Source organism: Aedes albopictus, chromosome 3, assembly GCF_035046485.1.
Source record: "Aedes albopictus strain Foshan chromosome 3, AalbF5, whole genome shotgun sequence".
In the NCBI taxonomy this organism is placed as follows: domain Eukaryota; kingdom Metazoa; phylum Arthropoda; class Insecta; order Diptera; family Culicidae; genus Aedes; species Aedes albopictus.
Window position 1 is genome coordinate 87,193,975 of NC_085138.1, and position 22,848 is coordinate 87,216,822.

Consider the following 22,848-nt stretch of genomic DNA (forward strand, 5'->3'; position numbering starts at 1 on the left):
AAAAAAAATGGTCCGTTATTTACAGTTTGTACACCCTTACCCGTATACAGTAGTTTGGGAACCACTGTTATGGATGTAAAAAAAAACACGTGGTCGAATGTGGACTGGGGATACAATAGACAAAAGCGATCAAAACAAATTGGGCGGACAAAAGAGTGTATCGAAAGAGTGATACTTATCTGACCGAAGCAGGTAGATATTTATCACAGGCAGGTCGATGGTAAAGCTGTCCGTCGCGTCTGCCTTCGCACCCGTCGCCGCCGTCCTCTTCGATGACGGAGGGGCTGATGATGGCGATAAAGATGACTTTCTTGGATGCGATGCTTCTTCTTTGATGTACGATGATGCAAGCACCTCGCTTCCCGGGTTGCGCTGGATACCACCTTGCGACACTACACTTCGCACAAGCAGGAAAACGTACGATATAAAAAACCTTCCGCACTTGCGGGGGAAAAACTCCACTTATACGTGGTCTATCGCGTGGTGAGATACGGAGCACACGTCCGACTCGTCCAAATGCACAACTTTAAATTGGAAAAAATAGGGTTCGAACCAGGTCTTCTTAAATGGGTTGAATCATACCTCACGAATCGTCAACAAATAGTTAAATTCAAAAGTGCTAAATCAAGTCCAATACATGTAACTTCAGGAGTTCCTCAAGGATCTCATTTAGGCCCACTTTTGTTTATCTTGTATGTCAATGATGTTTCTTTTATACTTAGTAAGACTAATATTCTCATATATGCTGACGACATGAAACTGTACTTCGAAATAAGAAACAATGAAGATTTTAGGTTATTCCAAAATGAAATAAATGTATTTTACACATGGTGTCAGAAAAGCCTATTGAAACTTAATGTAAAAAAATGTAACTCCATTTCCATTAGCAGGAAGTTAAACACGCCAAACACAACAGTTTTGTTGGGAGGTCAACCAGTACAAAAATGTGAAAGAATAAGAGACCTTGGTGTACTAGTAGATTCTAAAGTGACATTTATAGATCATTATAATACAATCATAAACAAGGCCAATAAGATGCTTGGGTTCATAAAACGTTTTAGTTACAATTTCCACGACCCATACACAATAAAAACATTATATATTTCCTATGTTCGTTCAATACTAGAATATTGTTGTATAGTATGGTCGCCATTTTCAGATAATCACGTCAGCCGAATAGAATCTGTTCAAAAACAGTTTTTATTATTCGCTCTTCGCAAACTAGGATGGAGATGTGGGCAGCCTCTGCCACCTTATGAAGCACGGTGCAAGCTGTTGGATATCCAAACATTAAAAGAACGTCGAAAATTCGCCATGATTTCATTTATAAATGACGTCGTATCCAACCGAGTTGATTCACAGGAAATTTTATCAAAATTGAATTTTTATGCACCTACTCGTCAATTACGGAATCGCAGCATTTTTTCTACTAATCACTATCGTACTAATTATGCCATGTTTGGACCTATAAATCAAATGATGAGGTTATATAATGAACAATGTGAGTCCATTGACTTCGGTATGTCGAAAGCTAAGCTTAAGAGACAATTGAATGTAATTCGTTACTAAAAAAATAATGTTAGGTTAAGAAAACATAGTTGTAACAAATGGTCTACATATGATTGACGACGAATAAATAAATAACGTCACGGTAGAATGTGTCTTTTGCATTTTGACGAAAAACGCATTTTCACAACTGGCAGTGCTGTTTATCAGGAACAATGAAGCATAAAGCATAAGTTTATGATGGATAAACACTGGATTTGCTTTCATAAAAAAATGCACTTCCCGAGAATGAAAACTCATGAGTGTTTTTGTTTTCGTGTTGCTTGTTACTCGCGAAGCAGGCGGGTGCGAATAAACTCATACACTGTTTACTCTCGGAATCGTGAGTAAACCATGTGTTGGCTTTTCACTCGCAAATTGCTTCATGATGAGAACAATTCCATCACTGGCTTAGGCATTGCTTTTACTTATATTTCAATTAAATTAAAGTTTTAAACATGCTCTAGTATATTTTTGCGACTTGTTTCGGCTATTGTGACATTTGGGTCTCCAGTTAGCCTAGTGGTTAAGGGTTTGGATCCGGAGATGACGGATTCGATTCCCGTTCTGGTCTGGAAATTTTTTCTCGACTCCCTGGGCATGGTGTCCTTGTCACACAATGTACAAATTCATGCAATGCCAGACAAAGAAAGCCCTTTAATTAATAACTGTGGAAATGCTCAAAGAACACTAAGTTGAAGAGAGGCAGGTTAACTTCCAGTGGAGACGTAGATTGTACCAGAAAATTTCAGAGATTTTTTGGGGTATTCGGGGTTGATTCGGGTAATTCAGGGGCTTGGAGGTTTCGGGGACTTAAATGAGAGCTTCAGTGGGAATAGACAGGGTATTCAGGAGGGTTTTCGGGGACTTCATGCAACTTCAGGACTTTCATGAGAGCTTCAGATGGGTAGCAAAAAGGTTTCAAAATATGTCAGTGGATTTCAGAGGGTCGTGAGCGGCTTAGGTGAGTGTAAAAGAAGACTTTTAACCTTTCAGGACGCGCGCCATCAAGCAACCGAAACTGCATACGAAGAGCGAGGTTTTTTGGCAGTGTTGTACTTTTACAACAGCGCGCGCGCTGAAGAGTTAAGGTGTTTCAGGGCATTCTAGAACGTTCCAAAAGTTTCGGGGTGATTTATCAGAGATAAGAGGAGGTTTATTGGAGGTATTTATGACATTTTCTGAGAAGTTTTAAGGCATCTCGCATAATTCCATGAGACTTCAATACAGTTAAATTAAAGTCTACGAGGGTCTCATAGGCACGGTAAAGGCTGGGTATGTTGCGCAATTCAGATGCCATTGTGATCCACTAGCCTCTGCCCACCAACTCCTATCCCTACCTCCACGTGGTACCGGCCGAAAACTATGAGCAACCTTAGGGAAGATCGGGTAACCAACCCCGGTAGGAACTTTGGTCGTAGGCTGACAGGGAAGGGCGGGTTTGCTTCGGCAAACCTGAGCGTCTGTTCTCCAGGAGGAGCCTCAGTGCTCAACTGTGCACTACATATGGTCCTCCGGAAAGAAGGGGGTTGGTGTCAGGCCCTACGAGCCAGCCGTAAAAAAAAACATTCTAACCGAAAATCAGCAACAGAATAATACGAACCGAGACCAACGGCAACGACCCCAGCGAACAAAAAGGACTTGCGATTGGAAACTCGGTACGTGGAACTGTCGATCTCTCAACTTCATTGGGAGCACCCGCATACTCGCCGATCTACTGAAGGACTGCGGGTTCGGCATCGTAGCGCTGCAGGAGGTGTGTTGGACAGGATCCATGGTGCAAACGTTTAGAGGTAATCATACCATCTATACCAGAGCTGCGGCAACACACGCGAGCTGGGAACAGCTTTCATCGTGATGGGTGATATGCAGAGGCGCGCGATCAGTTGGTGGCCGATCGACTAGAATGTGCAGGTTGAGGATAAAGGGCCGATTCTTCAACTTCAGCAAAATAAACGTGCACAGCCGACACTCTGGAAGCACTGATGATGACAAGGACGCATTTTACGCGCAGCTGGAACGCGAGTACGATCGCTGCCCAAGCCACGACGTCAAGATCATCATAGGTGATTTGAACGCTCAGGTAGGCCAGGAGGAGGAATTCAGACCGACGATTGGTAAGTTCAGTGCCCACCAGCAGACGAACGAAAACGGCCTACGACTCATTGATTTCGCCGCCTCCAAAAATATGGCCATACGTAGCACCTTTTTCCAACACAGCCTCCCTTATCGTTACACCTGGAGATCACCACAGCAGACGGAATCTCAAATCGACCACGTTCTGATTGACGGACGGCACTTCTCCGACATTATCGACGTCAGTACCTATCGTGGCGCCAACATCGACTCCGACCACTATCTGGTGATGGTCAAACTGCGCCCAAAACTCTCCGTCATCAACAATGTACGATACCGGCGACCGCCACGGTACAACCTAGAGCGACTGAAGCAACCGGATGTCGCCTCAGCATACGCGCAGAATATCGAGGCCGCGTTGCCAGACGAGGGCGAGCTGGATGAGGCCCCTCTAGAGGACTGCTGGAGTACAGTGAAAGCAGCCATCAACGACGCAGCCGAGAGCACCATCGGGTACGTGGAACGAAATCGACGGAACGAATGGTTCGACGAAGAGTGCAGAACGGTTTTGAAGGAGAAGAACGCAGCAAGGGCGGTAATGCTGCAGCAAGGGACCCGACAGAACGTGGAACGTTACAAACAGAAACGAAACAGCAGACCCGCCCCTTTCGGGAGAAAAAGCGCCGCCTGGAAGAAGCGGAGTGTGAAGAAATGGAACTGCTGTGCCGTTCCCAAGAAACACGGAAGTTCTATCAGAAGCTCAACGCATCCCGCAACGGATTCACTATTTTGAATGCTGCCTACAAAGTGCTATCCCATATCATCTTCCGTCTTCTGTCACCTAAAACTAATGAGTTTTTGGGAAGTTATCAAGCCGGCTTCATCGACGGCCGGTCGACATTGGACCAGATCTTTACCGTACGGCAAATCCTCCAGAAATGCCGTGAATACTAGGTCCCAACGCATCACCTGTTCGTCGACTTCAAGGCAGCATACGACAGTATCGACCGCGCAGAGCTATGGAGAATCATGGACGAAAACGGCTTTCCTGGGAAGCTGACTAGACAGATTAAAGCAACGATGGACGGTGTGCAAAACTGCGTAAGGGTTTCGGGTGAATTATCCAGTTCATTCGAATCTCGCCGGGGACTGCGACAAGGTGATGGACTCTCATGCCTACTCTTCAATATCGCTCTGGAAGGTGTGATGCGACGAGCCGGGCTCAACAGCCGGGGAACGATTTCCACAAAATCCGGTCAATTTGCATGCTTTGCGGACGACATAGACATTATTACCAGTACATTTGGAACGGTGACAGAGCTGTACACCCGCGAAGCAGCAAAGCTCGGACTGGTGGTGAATGCCTCAAAAACAAAGTACATGCTGGTAAGCGGAACCGAACACGACCAGTATCGTCTCCGGTAGTAATGTTACGATAGACGGGGATACCTTCGGGGTGGTGGAGGAATTCGTCTACCTCGGATCCTTACTGACGGCTGACAACAACGTGAGCCGTGAAATTCGGAGGCGCATCATCATCGGCAGTCGGGCCTACTACGGGCTCCAGAAGAAACTGCGGTCGAAAAAGATTCACCCACGCACCAAATGCACCATGTACAAAACGCTAATAAGACCGGTGGTCCTCTACGGGCACGAGACGTGGACCATGTTCGAGGAGGACCTGCAAGCACTCGGAGTTTTCGAGCGACGCGTGCTAAGGACGATCTTCGGCGGTGTGCAGGAGAACGGTGTGTGGCGGAGAAGGATGAACCACGACCTCACTGCACTTTACGGCGAACCCAGTATCCAGAAGGTGGCCAAAGCCGGATGGATACGATGGGTAGGGCATGTTGCTAGAATGCCGGCTAACAACCCTGCATAGCTGGTGTTTGCAACTGATTCGATTGGCACAAGGCGTGGAGCGCAGAGAGCACGATGGGCGGACCAGGTGGAGCGTGACCTGGCGAGCATTGGGCGCGACCGAGTATGTAGAGCGGCAGCCACAACCCGAGTATTGTGGCGTACTATTGTTGATTATGACTTGTCTTAAATCAGTAAAAAAAATTGAAAACGACGTATAATCAATGCTTCACCGTTGATTATACGTCGTTTTCAAAATTTGTTACTGAAATGTGATGTTGAACAAATAAATGTATGTAAGTATGTGACACTTGTGTTCTTTGTAGCTATCAGATGGATCTAGGCATCGAATAACTTTTCTGAAATTTCTTCGACAATTTCTTTGAACATACATTAAGCAACGAATTCTAGAATTCTTTCAGCATTACTTATTTGTTTCTCTGGCACTGTTTTGTAATTGTTTGAAAAATTGATATTCTTTGGAAAGTTTCTCATATTTTTTTTAAATTTCTGCGACAATTCTTTTGGGAAACTTTCAAGCATTTTACTTGCAAATTCTGAAGGAAATGGTTCGGCAACGGGATCATTGGGAACTCCTTCAACAATTTCCTATGAAATTTCCAAGACAATTTCTTCGCAAAATACTTTGGCAGGGTCCTTTGGAGTATCTTCTGCAATTTCTTAACGATTTTCTTTAACAATTTATTTGGATACTCCTTCGACAATTGTTTGGAAAGTTTACACCACATCGATTTCCCACCTTTCCCAATCCTTAAGGACACGCAAAACTTAAAAGCCGCATGGCTAAAGAGGTTGCTATGCCTACTCCCAAAGTCAAAGGTGTATTATGGACGATGCGAGTTCTCGGACTTGCATTGGAGACTTGGCCCTATGACCCCCTTGTGCATCAAAAAAATAAAATAAAATAAAATAAATCTTTGTTTCTACGATGCTTCGTTTTTGAGTTACGATTTTTCAAAGAAAAGGCTTTTATGACACATTTGGACATTTCTCAACAAAAATGGCCATAACTCGAAAACGAAAAAAAGTGCGTTCCAAATATTTCAGCGATTAAAGCTTATAAAACAACTAGGGACAATGGAACTTCGCGAAATTGGGCTTTGGCCGCGAAATTTAAGAAATCCCGCAAAATGTCACGGGAAAATACCTCACATATTTTTAATAATTTTAAATTTATACTCACAAACTGACATTTAATTTTCAACAATTTGGGATTATTTACGATTCCGTATCTGTATAATAAAAGTTCATTGCATGCTTCTTTACTGATTTTTCATCAAATTTGTCACTTTTTCGTTGAATTTATATTTGCGTCTCACAAGACCAAATTAATTATTCGTCTGACATGCAAAATTAAAGTTTTCAAAATGACCAAAAACATGGAACCGCGACATTGCTGCGAAATTCACAATAGTATTCCGCAAAATTTAAGAAATTTTGCAGCAAATTTCCGTTGTCCCTAAAAATAACCTTCACAAAAATATGTTTTCGAAAATTTTCCACGAGTTCGGGCATAGTTTATCCGGCTTTTCTTCGCGAGTTTGTGGAAAATTTTGTGGAAAACTGTTTTCCAGAGTTCATTATATAAGTCATGAATGGTAAAAATTTCATTGCAATAGGTTCATTGAATCCTGAGATATAACAGCTCAAAGTTGGCTATCGGATAATTTTACCTTTTTCAAGAATCTTTATAACTTTGTAGAGAATGGCCCGACCTTCTCCAAATTTGAACCACTGATACACAACTAGTTGATGATCGAACAGTAAAAATTTGAGAATATTTGATGCACTTTTCGGAAAGTTACAGCTAGTTGAACATTTTATGATAAGTGAAAATTTTGCCTGTCCCGATCATTTTGTCTATCCCTTGTATAAAACACTTCCTGAAAAAGAATTTCTGAAGAATTACATTGAGAATTTTCTCAAGGACTCTATGAAGGGATTTCTGTAAAAATCCATGAATGGTTTTGTAAAGCAAATTTTCGACAAATTTCAGGACAAATCTCGAGTAGATTTTCTGAAGGTATCTCTGTAGTAAAGCGAAAAAAAATAATCATTGACTCAATAAATATTTTAATGACAAGTTTGGGTGCAATATACAGTTCCAAAAAATCACAAAAGTTATTTTTACCGTCATCACAGAGGCAAAGAAATAAAATATGATGCTGAGAAGTAAGTGGCCCAGTTGGGACAATACCCGGGCAGAGGTCAAGTACTGACGATCAAATTGTGATATTGGTTTGTTTGAGATAAGAGGTAAAAGTACTGAAAAAAATAGCAAAAAATTGTTCTTGAACCATCTAACCAATAACAAAGTTTGATATTTGAAGATCAATCAAATAGCTCACTGCTATTGGTTAGATCTTGCCAAGAGCTAAATGTGCTATGTGTTCCAGGAGTAAAATTGAGATATTATTTTCAGTACTTTTACCTCTTATCTCAAACAAACAAATATCACTTTTTGAACTCCGTATCAAAATATGCTATTATTGACCTTTTTTGCTCTGCTCGGGTACTCAAAGAAAAAGAAGAAAAAAGGAATAGAATAATTACTGTTGACAAGAGATTTTGATTGTTAATTTTCGATAGCAAAAGCAGAAACGTTAGCTGTCTTATGGCCGATTTATTCACCTCGGCTTAACCGGTAAGCCAGGCTTACCCATATAGTTAAACCTGGCTTAACGCTTAAGCCAGGGTGAAGAAATCGCCCCTTAATGGCTTTCAAATATAGATTTTTTTCCTCAGAATCACCGGTCCTGTCCAAAATCCATACAGCCTCAAGCCACAAACTCCATTCAGAACAAAATACCACAAGCTTATTTATCTTGTCAGACCTGGGTACACACTCCGGTGTGCATACACACAAACACAAGAGGCATTAAGCGGCACAAACATACCTGAGGTGCTGCGACAGCTGCTGCACTCTGTTGCTGTTGGTGCTGCTGGACCAGATGTTGGTGTCCTCCGGCGCTCAGATGGGCGGCCTGCTGCTGCTGCTGGTAGTGGGGATGACCATAGGATGTGTAGGCCACCGGTCCGACAGCTGCACCGGCTACCGTTCCAGTTGCGGTTACCGCAGCCACCGGTTGATTTATGTACGCATGCTGTGGGGTACCTGTACGGGGAGGCGAAAGAGTACACACCGAATCATGGATGGTTTGGACTGTTTATTTTCGAGAATGGTTATTTTTGTGCACTGTTTGTGGAAATGACGTTTCTGGATCTTTTCCTGGAATATTTGTCTGAGAATTGCCGCTTTTCAAGCTATTGTAGGAATATAATATTTCTATGTGGTGTGGGTCTACTATGGTATTCCAGAAGTAAACTGCAAAGCGTGACAAACCATACATCAATAACAGAGGTCTCATAAATACAAAAATGTGACATGTAGTTAGAGGGGATTGAAATAGCTAATATTTTCGTGTCGTAACGCACGGACATTCTCTTATAAGTATACTAGAGCAATCACATTTAGTGGAAATTGTTTAAACAAACAACGAACACATTGAACATAATCTCACTTACCGACAATGGTACCCGGAATGACCGGTGCTCCCCGTTTGTTCTGCGCTTTGTCCAAAACGTTGATAATCGCTTTCCCGGTTGCCCCGTCCGAATCCGACGACGAATCGGTGACCTTTAGTACTGTCTGTGGCTTCTGTCCAGAGGAGGATTGCTGAGAGGACACATCACCTCCACCACCACCACCGGCAGCGCTAACCACCAGTATGGCCAGTGCCAGAAGGCACGTCCGCTAGAAACGACAAGAGAAGACAAACGTTTAGTCCTCGAAAAATCGATCATAATTCAAAGATAAGCCATTGAACGCTCTCCCCGTGGGACACACATGGATCGAACACGTTTCCATCGAAGTGGAGAACAATAATGGACTATCCCAGTCAGTGTCGGAAAACGATTGGAGTTGATTGTTTCGCTAATAGGGGTGTTGCTCCATTCTTCAAACGTCGCGAACCGAACACGGGACTTCCATTTTGCCGGTTGACTAAAAGAATGGACGGTTCCTGCTAAATCCGGTTGGGAATTGTTGGTGGAAAACCACATCCGGAGAACAATTGTTCCCGATTCGCGGTGTGGCACACCGACACTGATACTCGTCGTTTCAATGGGAACAAATCCGATTGTCGTCTGTATGGATGGATTAGGTTTTCGCTGATGGCGAGAGATTGAACCATGATATAGTGGGGGTGTACACAATTGAATGTCGTTTCATGTTTAATGTTTAAAGTGTACTGGAAAGGCTATATGTTCACTCCAAAAATGACTTTTTAATAGAAGGCCCGGAGGGTCGAGTCCCATATACCAATCAACTCAGCTCGACGAATTGAGGTGATGTATGTGTGTATGTATGAGTGTTAACAAAAAAACTCATCAGTTTATGGCAGTAAAACTTAACCGATTTGAATGACCGACATCTCATTCGACGCGGAATCTGGTCCCATTATTTCTTGCTGAAAAAGGTTCGAATGATTCCAGCTGTTCCGGAGCTATGACCATTTAGGTGTTCCGGACCAGTACCCCGGGAAGGGGCCAGATGTGAAAATGAAACAAACCCATACATGCGACACATCAAACCGCGGCATTTTCTGCATTTTCTGCTTGCCAGTCATCACCTTGATCTGTGGCCAGGTCAAATTTCTGTCGACTTGCTTGATTTCATTATTGGGGCTGCGCCACCATGAGCCTCTGGGTCTGCCTCTGCTGCAATGTCATGCTGGGCTCCAGTCTAACGCTTGTTTTCAGATTTCGTTTCCGCCGCTGAGTGTGGTCGACCAACCTATCGGCTTTTGATGACATAGACAATGGAGCTTCACGTTGGAGATCCAATTGTGAGGCCACCATGCACGAATTATATACCGAAGACCTGCAGCCGTTGAGTGTTTTCCACTGATACACTCAAGGTTTCACTGGCGTATGGCAGCACAGATTTCACGTTCGAGTTAAAAATTCGGATTTTGGTGCGTCGACTAATCTGGTTGCTTTTCCATACATTTATTATACTCTGAAAAGCAGCCCTCGCCTTCTTGATTCGTGCACATATGTCGATCTAGGTGCCGCCATCGGCCGCCATTTGGCTACCAAGATATTGAAAGCTTTCAACATTTTCCACTGATTGCCCAGCTACCATAAAGCTGGAAGGGTTGACCGTGTTTACATCCAACGATTTGGTCTTGTTGACGTTCATGGTAAGGCCTGCCGCTGAGAGCGATTGGCAGGATCATCGAGCTTACTCTGCATATCAGAGCGCAGTAGGGCTAGGAGAGCAACGTCATCCGCCAGTTCGAAGTCGTTAAGGTGCTCCATGGTAATGGCTGCCGAAACAATAAACGATTTGGTTCACGTTCAATCGCACCTACCAGGATCTCGTAGATTACGATGAAGAACAGTAAATAGCGATGATAGTATACATCCTTGCCTCACTCCAGCAACGACCCGGATGGGTTCGGACAAAACACCGTTGTGCAGTAGTCTGCACGAAAATTATCTGTATTGTACTGCAGTGAGGCTGATGATTTTCTCAGGGACACCCTTGCGCCTGAGGGCTTCCCACATGTTTCCGTGGTTGAGACGGTCGAAAGCTTCTTCGTAATTTTGGAATTCATTGATTTGTTCCAGAATGATACGGAGCGTGACCCTTTTTGGGTACTTTTACTAAGACGCCTTGCATCCAGTCGGCCGGAAATGTCGTGGTTTCCCATATGTTGCAGAGTAATTGATGCACTAGTTGTGCGAATACTTATCTTTCATTTTCGGTTTCAGTAACGGTTTTTTTTTTGCCTTTCTCGTACACCAAGGTGTACCGAAAGGCTATATGTTCACTCCAAAAATGAAATTTCGATAGAGCCCCCAGAGGGGCAAGTTTCATATACCAATCGACTTAGCTCGACGAGTTGAGATGATGTCTGTGTGTGTGTATGTGTGTGTGTGTGTATGTATGTGTGTGTGTATGTGCACAAAAAAAGGTCACCTCACTTTTAGATAGTAAATATCAACCGATTTTGACGATCGACGGCTCATTCGACGCGGAATCTGGTCCCATTGTTTCCTATTGAAAATGGTTCGGACCGGTCCAGCCGTTCCGGAGTTATGGCAATTTAGGTGTTCCGGAACCGGTACCCCTGGAAGGGGCCAGACATGAAAATGCACCAAACCCATGCATGTGACCCATTAAACCACGGCATTTACGATTATCTGATGAACGGTAAGCAGGAAAATAGTCTCAGACCATAATTGAACCGGTAGTGTTCCGGAACCGGTTCTGGGTGTCCCGCCGGAAGTGGCCAAATATCAAATTGAACATAACTCATTCATGCGACACATCAAACAGCGGCTTTTTCGATAATCCGATGAATGGTTAGCAGGAAAACAGTATCAGATCACATCTGAACCGGTAGTGTTCCGTAAACCGGTTCCGGATGTCCCACCGGAAGTGGCCAACTATAAAAGAGTACCAAACCCATGCATGCGACACATCAAACAGCGGCATTTTCGATAGCCTGATGAACGGTTAGCAGGAAAACAGTATCAGACCATATCTGAACTGGTAGTATTTCGGAACCGGTTCCGGATGTTCCGCCGGATGTAGCCAAATATAAACGAGTACCAAATCGATGCATGCGACACATCAAACAGAGGCTTTTTCGATAATCTTCCGAACGGTTAGCAGGAAAACAGTATCAGACCATATCTGAACCGGTAGTTGTCCGGAACCGGTTCCGGGGGTCTCGACGGATGTGGCCAAATATAAAAGAGTACCAAACCCATGCACGCGATAAAACAAATAACGGCTTTTCTGATAACCTGATGATTGGTTATAAAAGAAATAGGTTAGGACCACATTAAGGTCAGCGGGTAGTGCCGTAACTGTTGGATATTATCACTGAGGCCAACACTGTCCACAAAGCTATCCAGGGGACCGACAACAAACTACCGGGGGAATGTTTCGGACGCGTAACGGCGGAGAACACGGGAGCACAAAGCAAGATACGTTTGCTCGTCGCGGCGGTCGGTTTATTTAAAACAACAATATATGTACAAACAATAACAATCAACATACATACATTTGGCAGGGTCGGCGCAGGGCAAGATGATAAACATCGCACAACATATATTAGGCTGGCCCAAATATTTCAACAGTAACCAGTTCCGGGTGTCCCTCCGAAAGCGGCTAAATATAAAATTGAACTGAACCTATGTATGTGACACAGCAAGGCTAGGATTTTTTGATAACATTATGAACGTTAGCAAGTAAACAGGTTCCGATCGGTGAAAAAATTGTTGTACGCATATGGTCAATTCTCAACCTTTACGTAGTAATTGAACATTACATGTTTTTGGCTTTGCTTGTCTCAAGCTGGCTATAACTTGAAAATGGTCAAACTTATCGCATTTGAAAGATTATTAAATTTGCTACCAAAAAGATCTTAGAATTTATTGGTTTAGTTAGATGACTAAAGCAAAAATGCTCGAAAGCAGTGTTTTGCCTTCCTCGCACACTTCGTGTACTAAAAAACTATATGTTCACTCATAAAACGATTTTTCGCAAAAAGGCTCGGTGGATCAAGTCGCATATACCAATCAACTCAGTTCAACGAATTGAGATTATATCTGTATGTGTGTATGTATGTATGTATGTATGTATGTATATATGTATGTATGTATGTGCGCAAAATAAGTTCTCTCACTTTTAGGGCACTTCCCATTGGCCGATTTTTCGGATTATAGGTTGAATCAAACCGGAATTGTTTGCTATCCAAAATGATCCAGATCGGCCAAGGCGTTCCGGAGTTATGGCCATTTCAGTGATCCGGACCAGCACCGGTAGAACTGGTCGTATATAAAACTGAACTAGCCCATCATGCGATAAATCAAACTGCGGCAATTTTTGTAACCCTTAGCATGATTGACGAGTTTTGTGCGGAAATCAACACTGCCCAAGTAACCATTAAGCCGTAAAAATGGCATTAAGTCGGCTCTATAGTCGAATGTAGAACCTGGCTAACAGAGCTAATTGGTTCTATATCCTCTTATAGAGCTGCTCAAAAGCCACTTTTGGCGAATTATTCGGCTGATATACGGCCAACTTTAAAATATCGTACCAAGTCTCTGGAGCGAAAGTTGTCAAAAGTGAGACAAAGAAAAAAGAAAAAAAAATATTTTGTTTATGTCCTGTTCTTTTCTAACTTCCTTCGCTTCCATTGAAGTTGCTTTTTTGCTACTTCATCCAGATTCTAGCTGTTGTCCTCCGGGTTCCTGATCAAGTCCAAGTCCGTTGCCTTTCTCATCTGCTCCACCAATGCACCATGGGAATGGTGTGATCAAACTAGTATTTAAACCATGAAAAACAAAATAGTTTGGGCATTTCGAAGGTTGAAAATGATATGGGATGAGGATGAGTCAGTGGTAAGCTTGGTGCTGATGAACGTAGGAATTGATGCTGGAGAAGAAATGTTTATATAAATTGTCGGGAAACGTTTCAGAAGAAGAGGGAAACGAGCTGGAGTTTGTCTTGATTGAAAAAAAAAATGGAATAATTAACATAACCAGATTCCATTATCTATTTAACAACACCATTCCGATAAACATTCCAACAACAAAAATAATCCCGTTCCGCCAATCCCGTCCGACATGGATGATACAAATGTATTGATCATGACCGACTCGAGTCTGTTTTGGTCGAAATCTATTTTGATTGATATAAACGTCATGTGCTCCAAGCCCTGTGACAGCACTGACAAACTTCTTTACAGCTTGTAGGCTTTATATAGGCGTACAGGGCTTATATTAGTTCTTACTGGTTATAGTGCCCATAAGCATTAGGAATGCTTATATAGAGCTATTTAGCACTGAAAAGCTGTTTAATGGCTGTTATAATGCTCAGAACAGTGCTTAGTGGTTACCTGGGTGGATACCAGAAGCTCCACGATGTCGGCCCAAAACGCAAGATGGCAGCGAAATGTTCAAGGTGGCGGCACAAAATTCAAGATGGCGGCTGTTTACTAGAGATTTAGGCTCTTCAAATTCAAGATGGCGTCTGTTTAAAGAAGTTTAAGGCTCTAAAACCATGGAAGATGTCCGGAAAGAAAAAAAATGTCGACCAAAATGTTCAAGATGGCGATCTAAAATCCAAGATGGCGGCTTCTGTTTCAAGATGGCGGCTGTTTGATGGAGCCCAAGCAACCAAAAGTTCGGATAAAATAGCATGTTTGGGCTTAATCAGCTATTCGAAGGAAGATGAATAGCACTCTATTCAGCTCACTTTTTAAGTAATTAACCGAACTTGAGTTCACAAAAAGTACACTTGTGTCGCTGAAAGGAACGCTATTCAGCTTAAAAATAAGCTTCGAAAAAATGAAAAAAAATGCGCTTGGTCCTTAAAAGTAATTTATTATTATGAGACATTAGTACATGTGTAATCCAAATCGACTAATACCTTTAAATAATTTTTAATGTTTTTACTTACTGAAAATTGAACTCGGGTTCTCCTCGTTGAAAGCCGGCGCCTAACCACTACTCAATGTATGTGTTGTTAGGCACTGCGGGATTTTACTCAATGTGCTGATATCATTTAGTAGAGCTCAATCAGGTTCGCGTGTGAACTTTCTCTGAACCTCAGGCCGAAGGTTCGAAAGAAGTTTACGTGGAACTTCTTGTGAACTTACATAGTTTGACATTTTCAGTTTGTTTTGGTTCGTAATTGAAACAAGTGCAAAGCAATAATTTAGTGCCAGTGCCATGCCAATCATTCAGAAAAGTTTATAAGTTTTCAGTGACAACGATCGCGTCGATTACTGGCAGGCTGGTGCGACAAGTAAGACGGGGTTGAAACATCCAGCAAAGCTGGAAGACTTTTATCCGCAGCCAAAAAAACTCCGGCGGAATTCTGGGAAGAACAGTTTTCCGATGCGGGGGCAGCCTTTGAGCCACACAATACCGATGCTTTGGGTTGATTACAAGTAAGTATGTTGAAATATTATAGTGAAACAAAGTGTACTTGTGAAATTAACACAAGTTGTGGCTGCTGCGCTCGATTTCCGAGTGATTTAATTGAATGAGAACTTCTCCCCGGCCCCGCTGTCGCCGAAGTTCAAATGAAGCTCACTTTTCGTACGGTTAATATTTATCCGAACTTTGAGTAGTAAGTTCAAAACAAGTCCGAAACAAGTTCGGAACGGAACATTTCAAGTTGTTGTAATATGTCCAAATGAACTATATTTGAGTTTTAAAGGCACGAAAAAGTTCAACATGAGTTCGGTTAATATTTGATTGAACTCGGTTTTAAAGTTCAACATAAGTTCTTTCTGAACCTTTTTTCGACTTTAATGTTATTTTGAAGAGATGTCAAAAGCTTGTACATGTACTTCCAAGTTCATAACTAATACATATGGAACTTTTTGGAGATTTAAGTTCAACGAAACTTGAATTGAACCAAACTTAAACTTCTGAGTTCGTTCTTCAAGTGGTATCCGAACTTTTGGTTGCTTGGGAGATTTAGGCTCTAACGCCTGTTTAATGAAGTTTTCGTCTCTAAACCATGCAATATTAATATATTTGGTATGGGGAAGACTTCCAGAGTCCAAAATGGCGATCTAAAATTTAAGATGGCGGCTTCGAATTCAATATCACGGCTGTTTAATGGAGTTTTAGGGCCTGAAACAATGCAATATTGGTATATTTAGTATGGGGATGATGTCTGGATTCCAAAAATGGCGACCAGAACATCCAAGATGGCAATCTTTAATCCTAAATGGCGGCTTCAAATTCAAGATAGCGTCTTTTTCTTAAGAGTTTGAGGCTCAAACATCAAAAGCCAGATAAACGATATGATTTTTGGTAACATGAAATGAATTTCTGTTAATTGTATGAAAGTGCGATATACATAAACATTTCGCTTCAGTTTTATTGAAATGGGGTTTCGAAGGCACGAGAAAGGCGCCATCACCGCTAGGTGGATTAATTAGGGTTTTGGGTTTCGGAAACAGTGGGGCTGCCATCTTAGGTATAGCGGTGGAGGAACATTTCATACTCAGACACTGGATGCCAGAACAGACGCCGTTTGAGCCACACCTCCTTGGTGAACAAACGCTACCTCCTCAATCTAGCTGAAGTCAGAAGGACAACAGTGCCCAAGCTGCACTACCAGGTAAGCACACAACTCTTAGCTGGCGGTCTTTGTCATCGCTTGACCCGTGGATGCATGAGGTAGGAACTTGTGAGGACCAGAGCTATGTTGGACGCTCTGCTTTTCGACTCACCGTTTTGCAGCCCTGGGAGTGCTGATGCGCTTTTCGTTTTGGCCATGACTGCTCTGTTGGAATCACCCCAAGGGATCGTGGGAGCTGCCTGATTTTCGTAGCACGCCCGCTAACGTTGTTCCCGTACCACGATACAAGACCATGCTTATGCTCACCGTAGCATCTGGGGCAGCTCTGACATTAACTTGAGAGGCTCCTGTTAGATGTAGTACTTGATTAGTACAGATCTTGCATTACTTAACATAGGCAACCGCCCAACCTTCATGGTATCTACTAGAGAGGAAGTGTTAGATATAACGCTTTGCTCTAGTAGAATTAGTCACGAGCTGACCAATTGGCATGTGTCAGATGAAGAATCTTTATCTGACCATCGATACATTTTTTTTTAACATGTAAATGTTACTTCGCAAACATTGCGTTTCAGGAATCCCCGGTCAACAAACTGGGATCTTTTGACTGATTTGGTTGCGGCCAAATTTTATGGATACTCACCATCCATTGGCACTCCAATAGATTTAGATGAAGCCGTTGATACTAAAACGACCTTCATCATGGAAGCTTTTGAAGAAGCATGCCCTCTACGGTCTGTGAAGATCGCAAGAGAAATCCCTTGGTGGAACTCTGATCTGGCGAAACTCAGGAAACAATGTAGAAGGAGTTGGAACAGACGACGTTCGGCTGGTTCGGAGGCTTTCAGGTCGGCTCGCAAGGCCTACAGGAAAGCTCTCCGGTCTGCTGAACGATCCGGCTGGAAAAACCTTTGTACAAATGTTTCCAGCTTGAGTGAAGTCAGTCGGTTAAACAAAATCCTTGCGAAATCTAAGGATTTCCGGGTGAACGAACTTCGTTTGCCAAATGGCGATCTGACTTCCTCTGATGAGGAAGTTTTGGAATGCTTATTAAGCACACACTTCCCTGGATGTGTGGATATTACATCTTCGGATGATCCTGATGTCTTTTCTTGTAGTTATGATTCTTTAGCTTCGGCTCGGAGTATTGTAACTATAGAATCGATTGAGTGGGCTCTTAATAGCTTTGCTCCTTTCAGATCTCCTGGGGCAGATGGGATTTATCCTATTTTGCTTCAGAAGGGATTTGATTATTTCAAACATGTTTTGAAAAAACTACTTGTTTGCAGTTTTGCTACAGGGTATATTCCCAAATCCTGGAGGGATATTACTGTAAAGTTTATTCCGAAAGTGGGTCGTGCGTCGTATGAAGAAGCGGAGAGCTTCAGACCTATCAGTTTGACCTCTTTTCCTCTGAAATGCTTAGAACGCATTGTCGATCGTCACATCCGTGATGTTCATCTGGCCAATAAGCCTCTTCATGTGAACCAACATGCTTACCAATCTGGAAAGTCCACTGTGACTCTTTTACACAAAGTTGTTTACGATATCAAGAAGGCATTCGCTCAAAAGCAATCCTGCTTGGGTGTTTTCTTAGATATCGAGGGTGCCTTTCGATGCCATATTGGAAGCCGCACGCGGTCAAGGTATATCTCCAATGATTTCCAATTGGATTCACCAAATGCTCAAAAACCGATATCTCTTCTCGACATTGCGTCTAGCAGGGATTAGGAAATTGAGTGTTTGTGGATGCCCATACATGCCTGCTGTGATTGACAGTAACCTACACGTTACAACTACACGTGGCCACAGGTTTATCGGTTACAATGCAGCAATGCAATAATTGCCAGTGAAAGGTTGGTAGTTAGCTGGTAGGTATGAATGGCAGCCTGATCGTTGCTGTCCTGCTGAGCTTCTGATAAACAAAATCTTACTCTCTCTTCCTTTCCCTTGTGGTAACTTCTCGACTAAGTTAGCTTCTCAGATTAGTGTTTTATGAGCATTTTCACAATAATTCATTTAGAACATGGAAAGAACTTCTCTACTCATGACCATTTTGAATTCGTGTATCGTGGAAAATACTTTACTATGCCAAAAAAGCCAAGAAAAGTACAATTACGAAAAGTTTCTGGACCGACGGGGAATCGTATCTGCTGAACACCCGCTCGTTTACCGCATCGGCTATCCGGGCCCCTGAACAATATATACAGCAGCATTAATCACAAGGTAATTAACGATTAATTCAACGGCTTCCGTTAACGTTGATTCAACGTAACCCGTTAACGCTAACGTTGATTGCCAAGAAAATCAACGCACCGGCGTTGACGTTGATTTGGATTAAAATTAACGTTAACGGAGTTAATCGTTGATTGACGTAAACAACCCTCTGATGGCTCCCTTCTCGAAGGTCAAGCAGGTGCTGGTGTTTATTCTCGTGAGCTAAGGCTGTCTCTGTCTTACTCACTTAGTAGACACTGCACCGTTTTTCAGGCCGAAATCTTTGCTCTTATGTGCGGAGTGCAATCGACAGCACGTAATGGGCAAAGCAATATAATTCTGTTTACTTTGCCCATTACGTGCAAGTAATATAATTCTGTTCAGATAGCCAGGCTGCTATTAAAGCACTTGCTTCGGCCAACTCTAGGTCGAAGATAGTTATCGCTTGTCGAACTCAAATCGAGGAGCTGAATTCAGCAAACGCTGTTTACCTTGTATGGGTACTCAGTTAGAAAAAATCACCGACTTCGGTAATGTTTCACCGAAATTTCAACCGTTAAGTTTGCTTTACAGGAAAAACTCGGTAAAGGTAGTAACTTTTACCGAAACTCGTTAAAGTTTGACAGATAAACGATAACATTTTACCGAAATTTGGTAATTTTTCACAGGATTTCGTTAAAAATCCATTACCGAACGCTCAGCGGTTGAGATTTCGATAAAAATTACCGAACGCGATTAGCTGTGTACCTGGCCATTCTTCCATCGCTGGAAATGAATTGGCTGATGGGTTAGCTCGCACTGGAGCATCACATGACTTCATTGGCCCTGAGTCAGCTATTCCGATATCGAAGTGTTGGGTAAAGCTTCAGATTCATACCTGGACTGCCACTCAACACAGACAATACTGGAATATTTTGGAGTCATGTCGTCGAACTAAATGGTATTGTACTGAGCCATCTCCAATTGCAGCATTCTGGTCAAAGAATTGACTGGCTACTGCCGACTCAGTTATCACATGGCGAATATTCAGCAAGCTGATTCATTTGCCTGTGATAGCTGTGAATCCGATTATGGAACTTCGTTTCATTTAATATGTAACTGTCCAGTTTTTGCGCAACTGCGTTTCCGAGTACTCGGAAAACACTTATTAAGTGAAACTGACTTCAGAAACCTGAATCTTCAGGAAGTTCTGCTGTTCTTGACCCGCTGGCGCTGTGTTAAAGAGCTATAGGCTTTCTTTACGCTTTATGCGTTATTACAGTGCGTTATCCAAATGGAGGATAACGTGCCTCTGGAGCCGGCCTTCTTATACCTGATGGGCCCCCGTCCTCTATGGCCAAACCGACAAAAGCGAAGTCGCTTAAGTTGAACATGGCTCCAGGTTCGGACGGCTATGCAGATGTGCCTAGACAGAGGCGAATTTCCGGAGAGATTGGAAAGGCATAGATTGGTTCTACTGCCCAAGCCCGGGAAGACCTGTCTGCCTTCTGGTCACCTCCGGGAAACTGTTGGAGCGGATCATCATGCTGTCGACGCTGATATCCGAGAAATCAGATGACTTTGGGCTCTATGATAACCAATTCGGCTTCCGAAAGGGTCGATCAACAACGGACCCTATTAGGGCTGTCCAAAAAACGGCCGAGGATGCGAAGGCGAATACTCTATCACGCGATCGTCACGTTAGACGTGAAGAATGCGTTCAACAGCATCAGCTGAGCCGCCTTCGAGTGCACAATACACTGCCTAGGAGTCGAGGATAGCCTATGTCGGATACTGAAGAGCTACTTCCAAAATAGGATGCTAATCAATGGCACCGAGTAGGGCTAGAGGAGCTGCAACACCACCGCGGGGATTCCTAGGTACTATGGAACGCGGCATATGATGGCGTATTGAGGCTCAAACTTCCATCGGGCGCAAAGCTGGTCGGCTTGGTCGATGATATTACCCTCGTGGAATACGGCCGCAGTCGATTTAGGAAGTGGAACTGACACCAACGCACGCAATTGGCATAGAGGAAGACTGGATGAGGTCGAGATAGTTGGCGCTCGTGTAACTCAAAACGGAGGTTGTGGTGGTACACAACCGCAAGTCAGAGAACAATGTGGACCGGACCTGGTGTGATGGTTAGAACACTTGACTATCACGCCGAGGACCTGGGATCGAATCCCACTCCCGACAAACTCATAAAACGTGAGTTCTTCCTTCGGAAGGGAAGTAAAGTGTGGGTCCCGAGATGAACTAGCCAAGGGCTAAAAATCTCGTTGATACAGATAAAAAAAAAGACAAAAAAAGTCAGAGAAAACAGGCAGAGGTCACCACAGGCGGATGCACGGTCAACTCTAAGCGCTCACTGATGCAATTGGGGGTCATGATCGACGACTAGCTGAAATTCGGAAGCATGGTGTTAATGGCATTGTCAAAAATAGTGGCAGATTTATCCCTCTATGCTTGGCTTTTCGGTCCGGTTAAATTATAAGTGGGTTAATACTATTTCATCCGACGTTTCGACCCTTGGTTTGGGTCTTCTTCAGGGAGGTTATAGAGATACCGACAAAGATAATGTCGGATAACTCGGCAATAGTCTCGAGTAAGCGTAAGCTGCTTGCGACAGTAGCAGTCTTCATACTACGGTATGGCGTCGCAGAATGGTCGAATGCGCTAGTGGTAAACCCAATTGTGAAGCGACTCGAGAGTACCTACAGGCTGATGCGCACGGTCTCAAAGGACGCGGTATGCGTGCTAGTGGGCCCATTGAACTAATATATGGCAGAGAACGCGTTATAAGAGGCGCGAGACAGATTGCCAGAACATCGTCTATGTTGAAGTTACAAAGGGAATAGGATTCCTCTAGCAAGGGTAGATGAACTACAAAGAAAATGGTGGGCCGACCACAATGAGTTGCTGCCCCTCTCCATCCGGGAGCTTGAGTCCAACGAAGGGTCTATAGTACTAGCCAGGACCCAAGGTTGCAGGGGAGAGAGGACAACTTAATACCGTAGCTGGTGGAACGCTAACCAATAGAGAGTACTCATGTATGGTCCTCCTTCTCGAAGTCATCCCTATCAGGCGTACCGCGAAGGTAAGGAAGAGAGAGAGAATTAGTTTTTGGGGGGGTCGAAACCCACATACACTCCCGTTCAAAAGTTTGGGGTCACCCCCTCAAAAACATGTCATTTTTTTAGGCCCATATCTCCGCCAATTTGCGTCCGATTTCAAAACCCTAGGTTTCATTTAAAAGATAATAAATCAAAGAAACTTTGAACATGATTTAAAAGAAACTTTTTCAAAAAATTTTGTATGTAAACTTAACCCAAAGTTGCCAAATTTTCTAAAAGATGAATATAAACTTACGGCAGTGTCGCTGGAAGTTGGGTCGACCAAATTTTAAGATGAGAGCGGTAATATGACCCATTTTTTATTAGCTTTTAACTGCTTTTTACAGAACTTAGCAAAACAAATCTAGAAAAAAAAAATTATTAAGTAAATTAATCCTTGATGTCATCGGCCAAAAGTTTGGGGTCACTTTCATAAAACATGGAAAAGTGATTTGGTGATATCTTCGTCATCTATAGTTCAATTTTAATTATTTTTGACTCATTTCAAAGAAAAATAACTAAATTTACGTTTGATGTCTTCAACTTAACGTATTTAACGATTTTTGTATATAAAAATGTTATGTAAAGTTAGCACATTTTACCACGCTTCAAAAAATGAGGCAACTTTACGTTAAGTTTAAGTATGTAAATTTCAACAAATATGTGTGGTTCAATGTCTATGCAGTAAGTATCATTCATTTTGTTTCAAATAAGCCAAGAAGAATTAAAATTGAATGAAAAATGACAAAAATATCAACAAATCACTTTTCCATGCTTTACGATAGTGACCCCAAACTTTTGGTCGATACAGCATATTGAGGGGTGACCCCAAACTTTTGGTCGATGACATCAAGAATTAATTTACCTAATAACTTTTTTTCTAGATTTTTTAGCTAAGTTCTTTAAAAAGCA

At 42.8% G+C, this 22,848-nt stretch overlaps 1 protein-coding gene across 2 annotated transcripts in view; it reads right to left on the reverse strand.

Moving 5' to 3' along the window:
- Window positions 1–22,848, reverse strand: part of LOC109401325 (uncharacterized) — a 332,029-nt gene that overhangs the window by 188,768 nt on the left and 120,413 nt on the right. For both annotated transcript variants that reach the window (XR_009998549.1, XM_062855415.1), the window contains exons 2-3: window positions 9,028–9,256; window positions 8,400–8,617 (exon numbers count right to left, since the gene is read on the reverse strand). Coding sequence is in view for 1 of the 2 variants with exons in the window: in XM_062855415.1 (XP_062711399.1) it covers window positions 8,400–8,617; window positions 9,028–9,256 (447 nt within the window). In the remaining variant the exon portion in view is untranslated. The remainder of the gene's footprint in view (window positions 1–8,399; window positions 8,618–9,027; window positions 9,257–22,848) is intronic.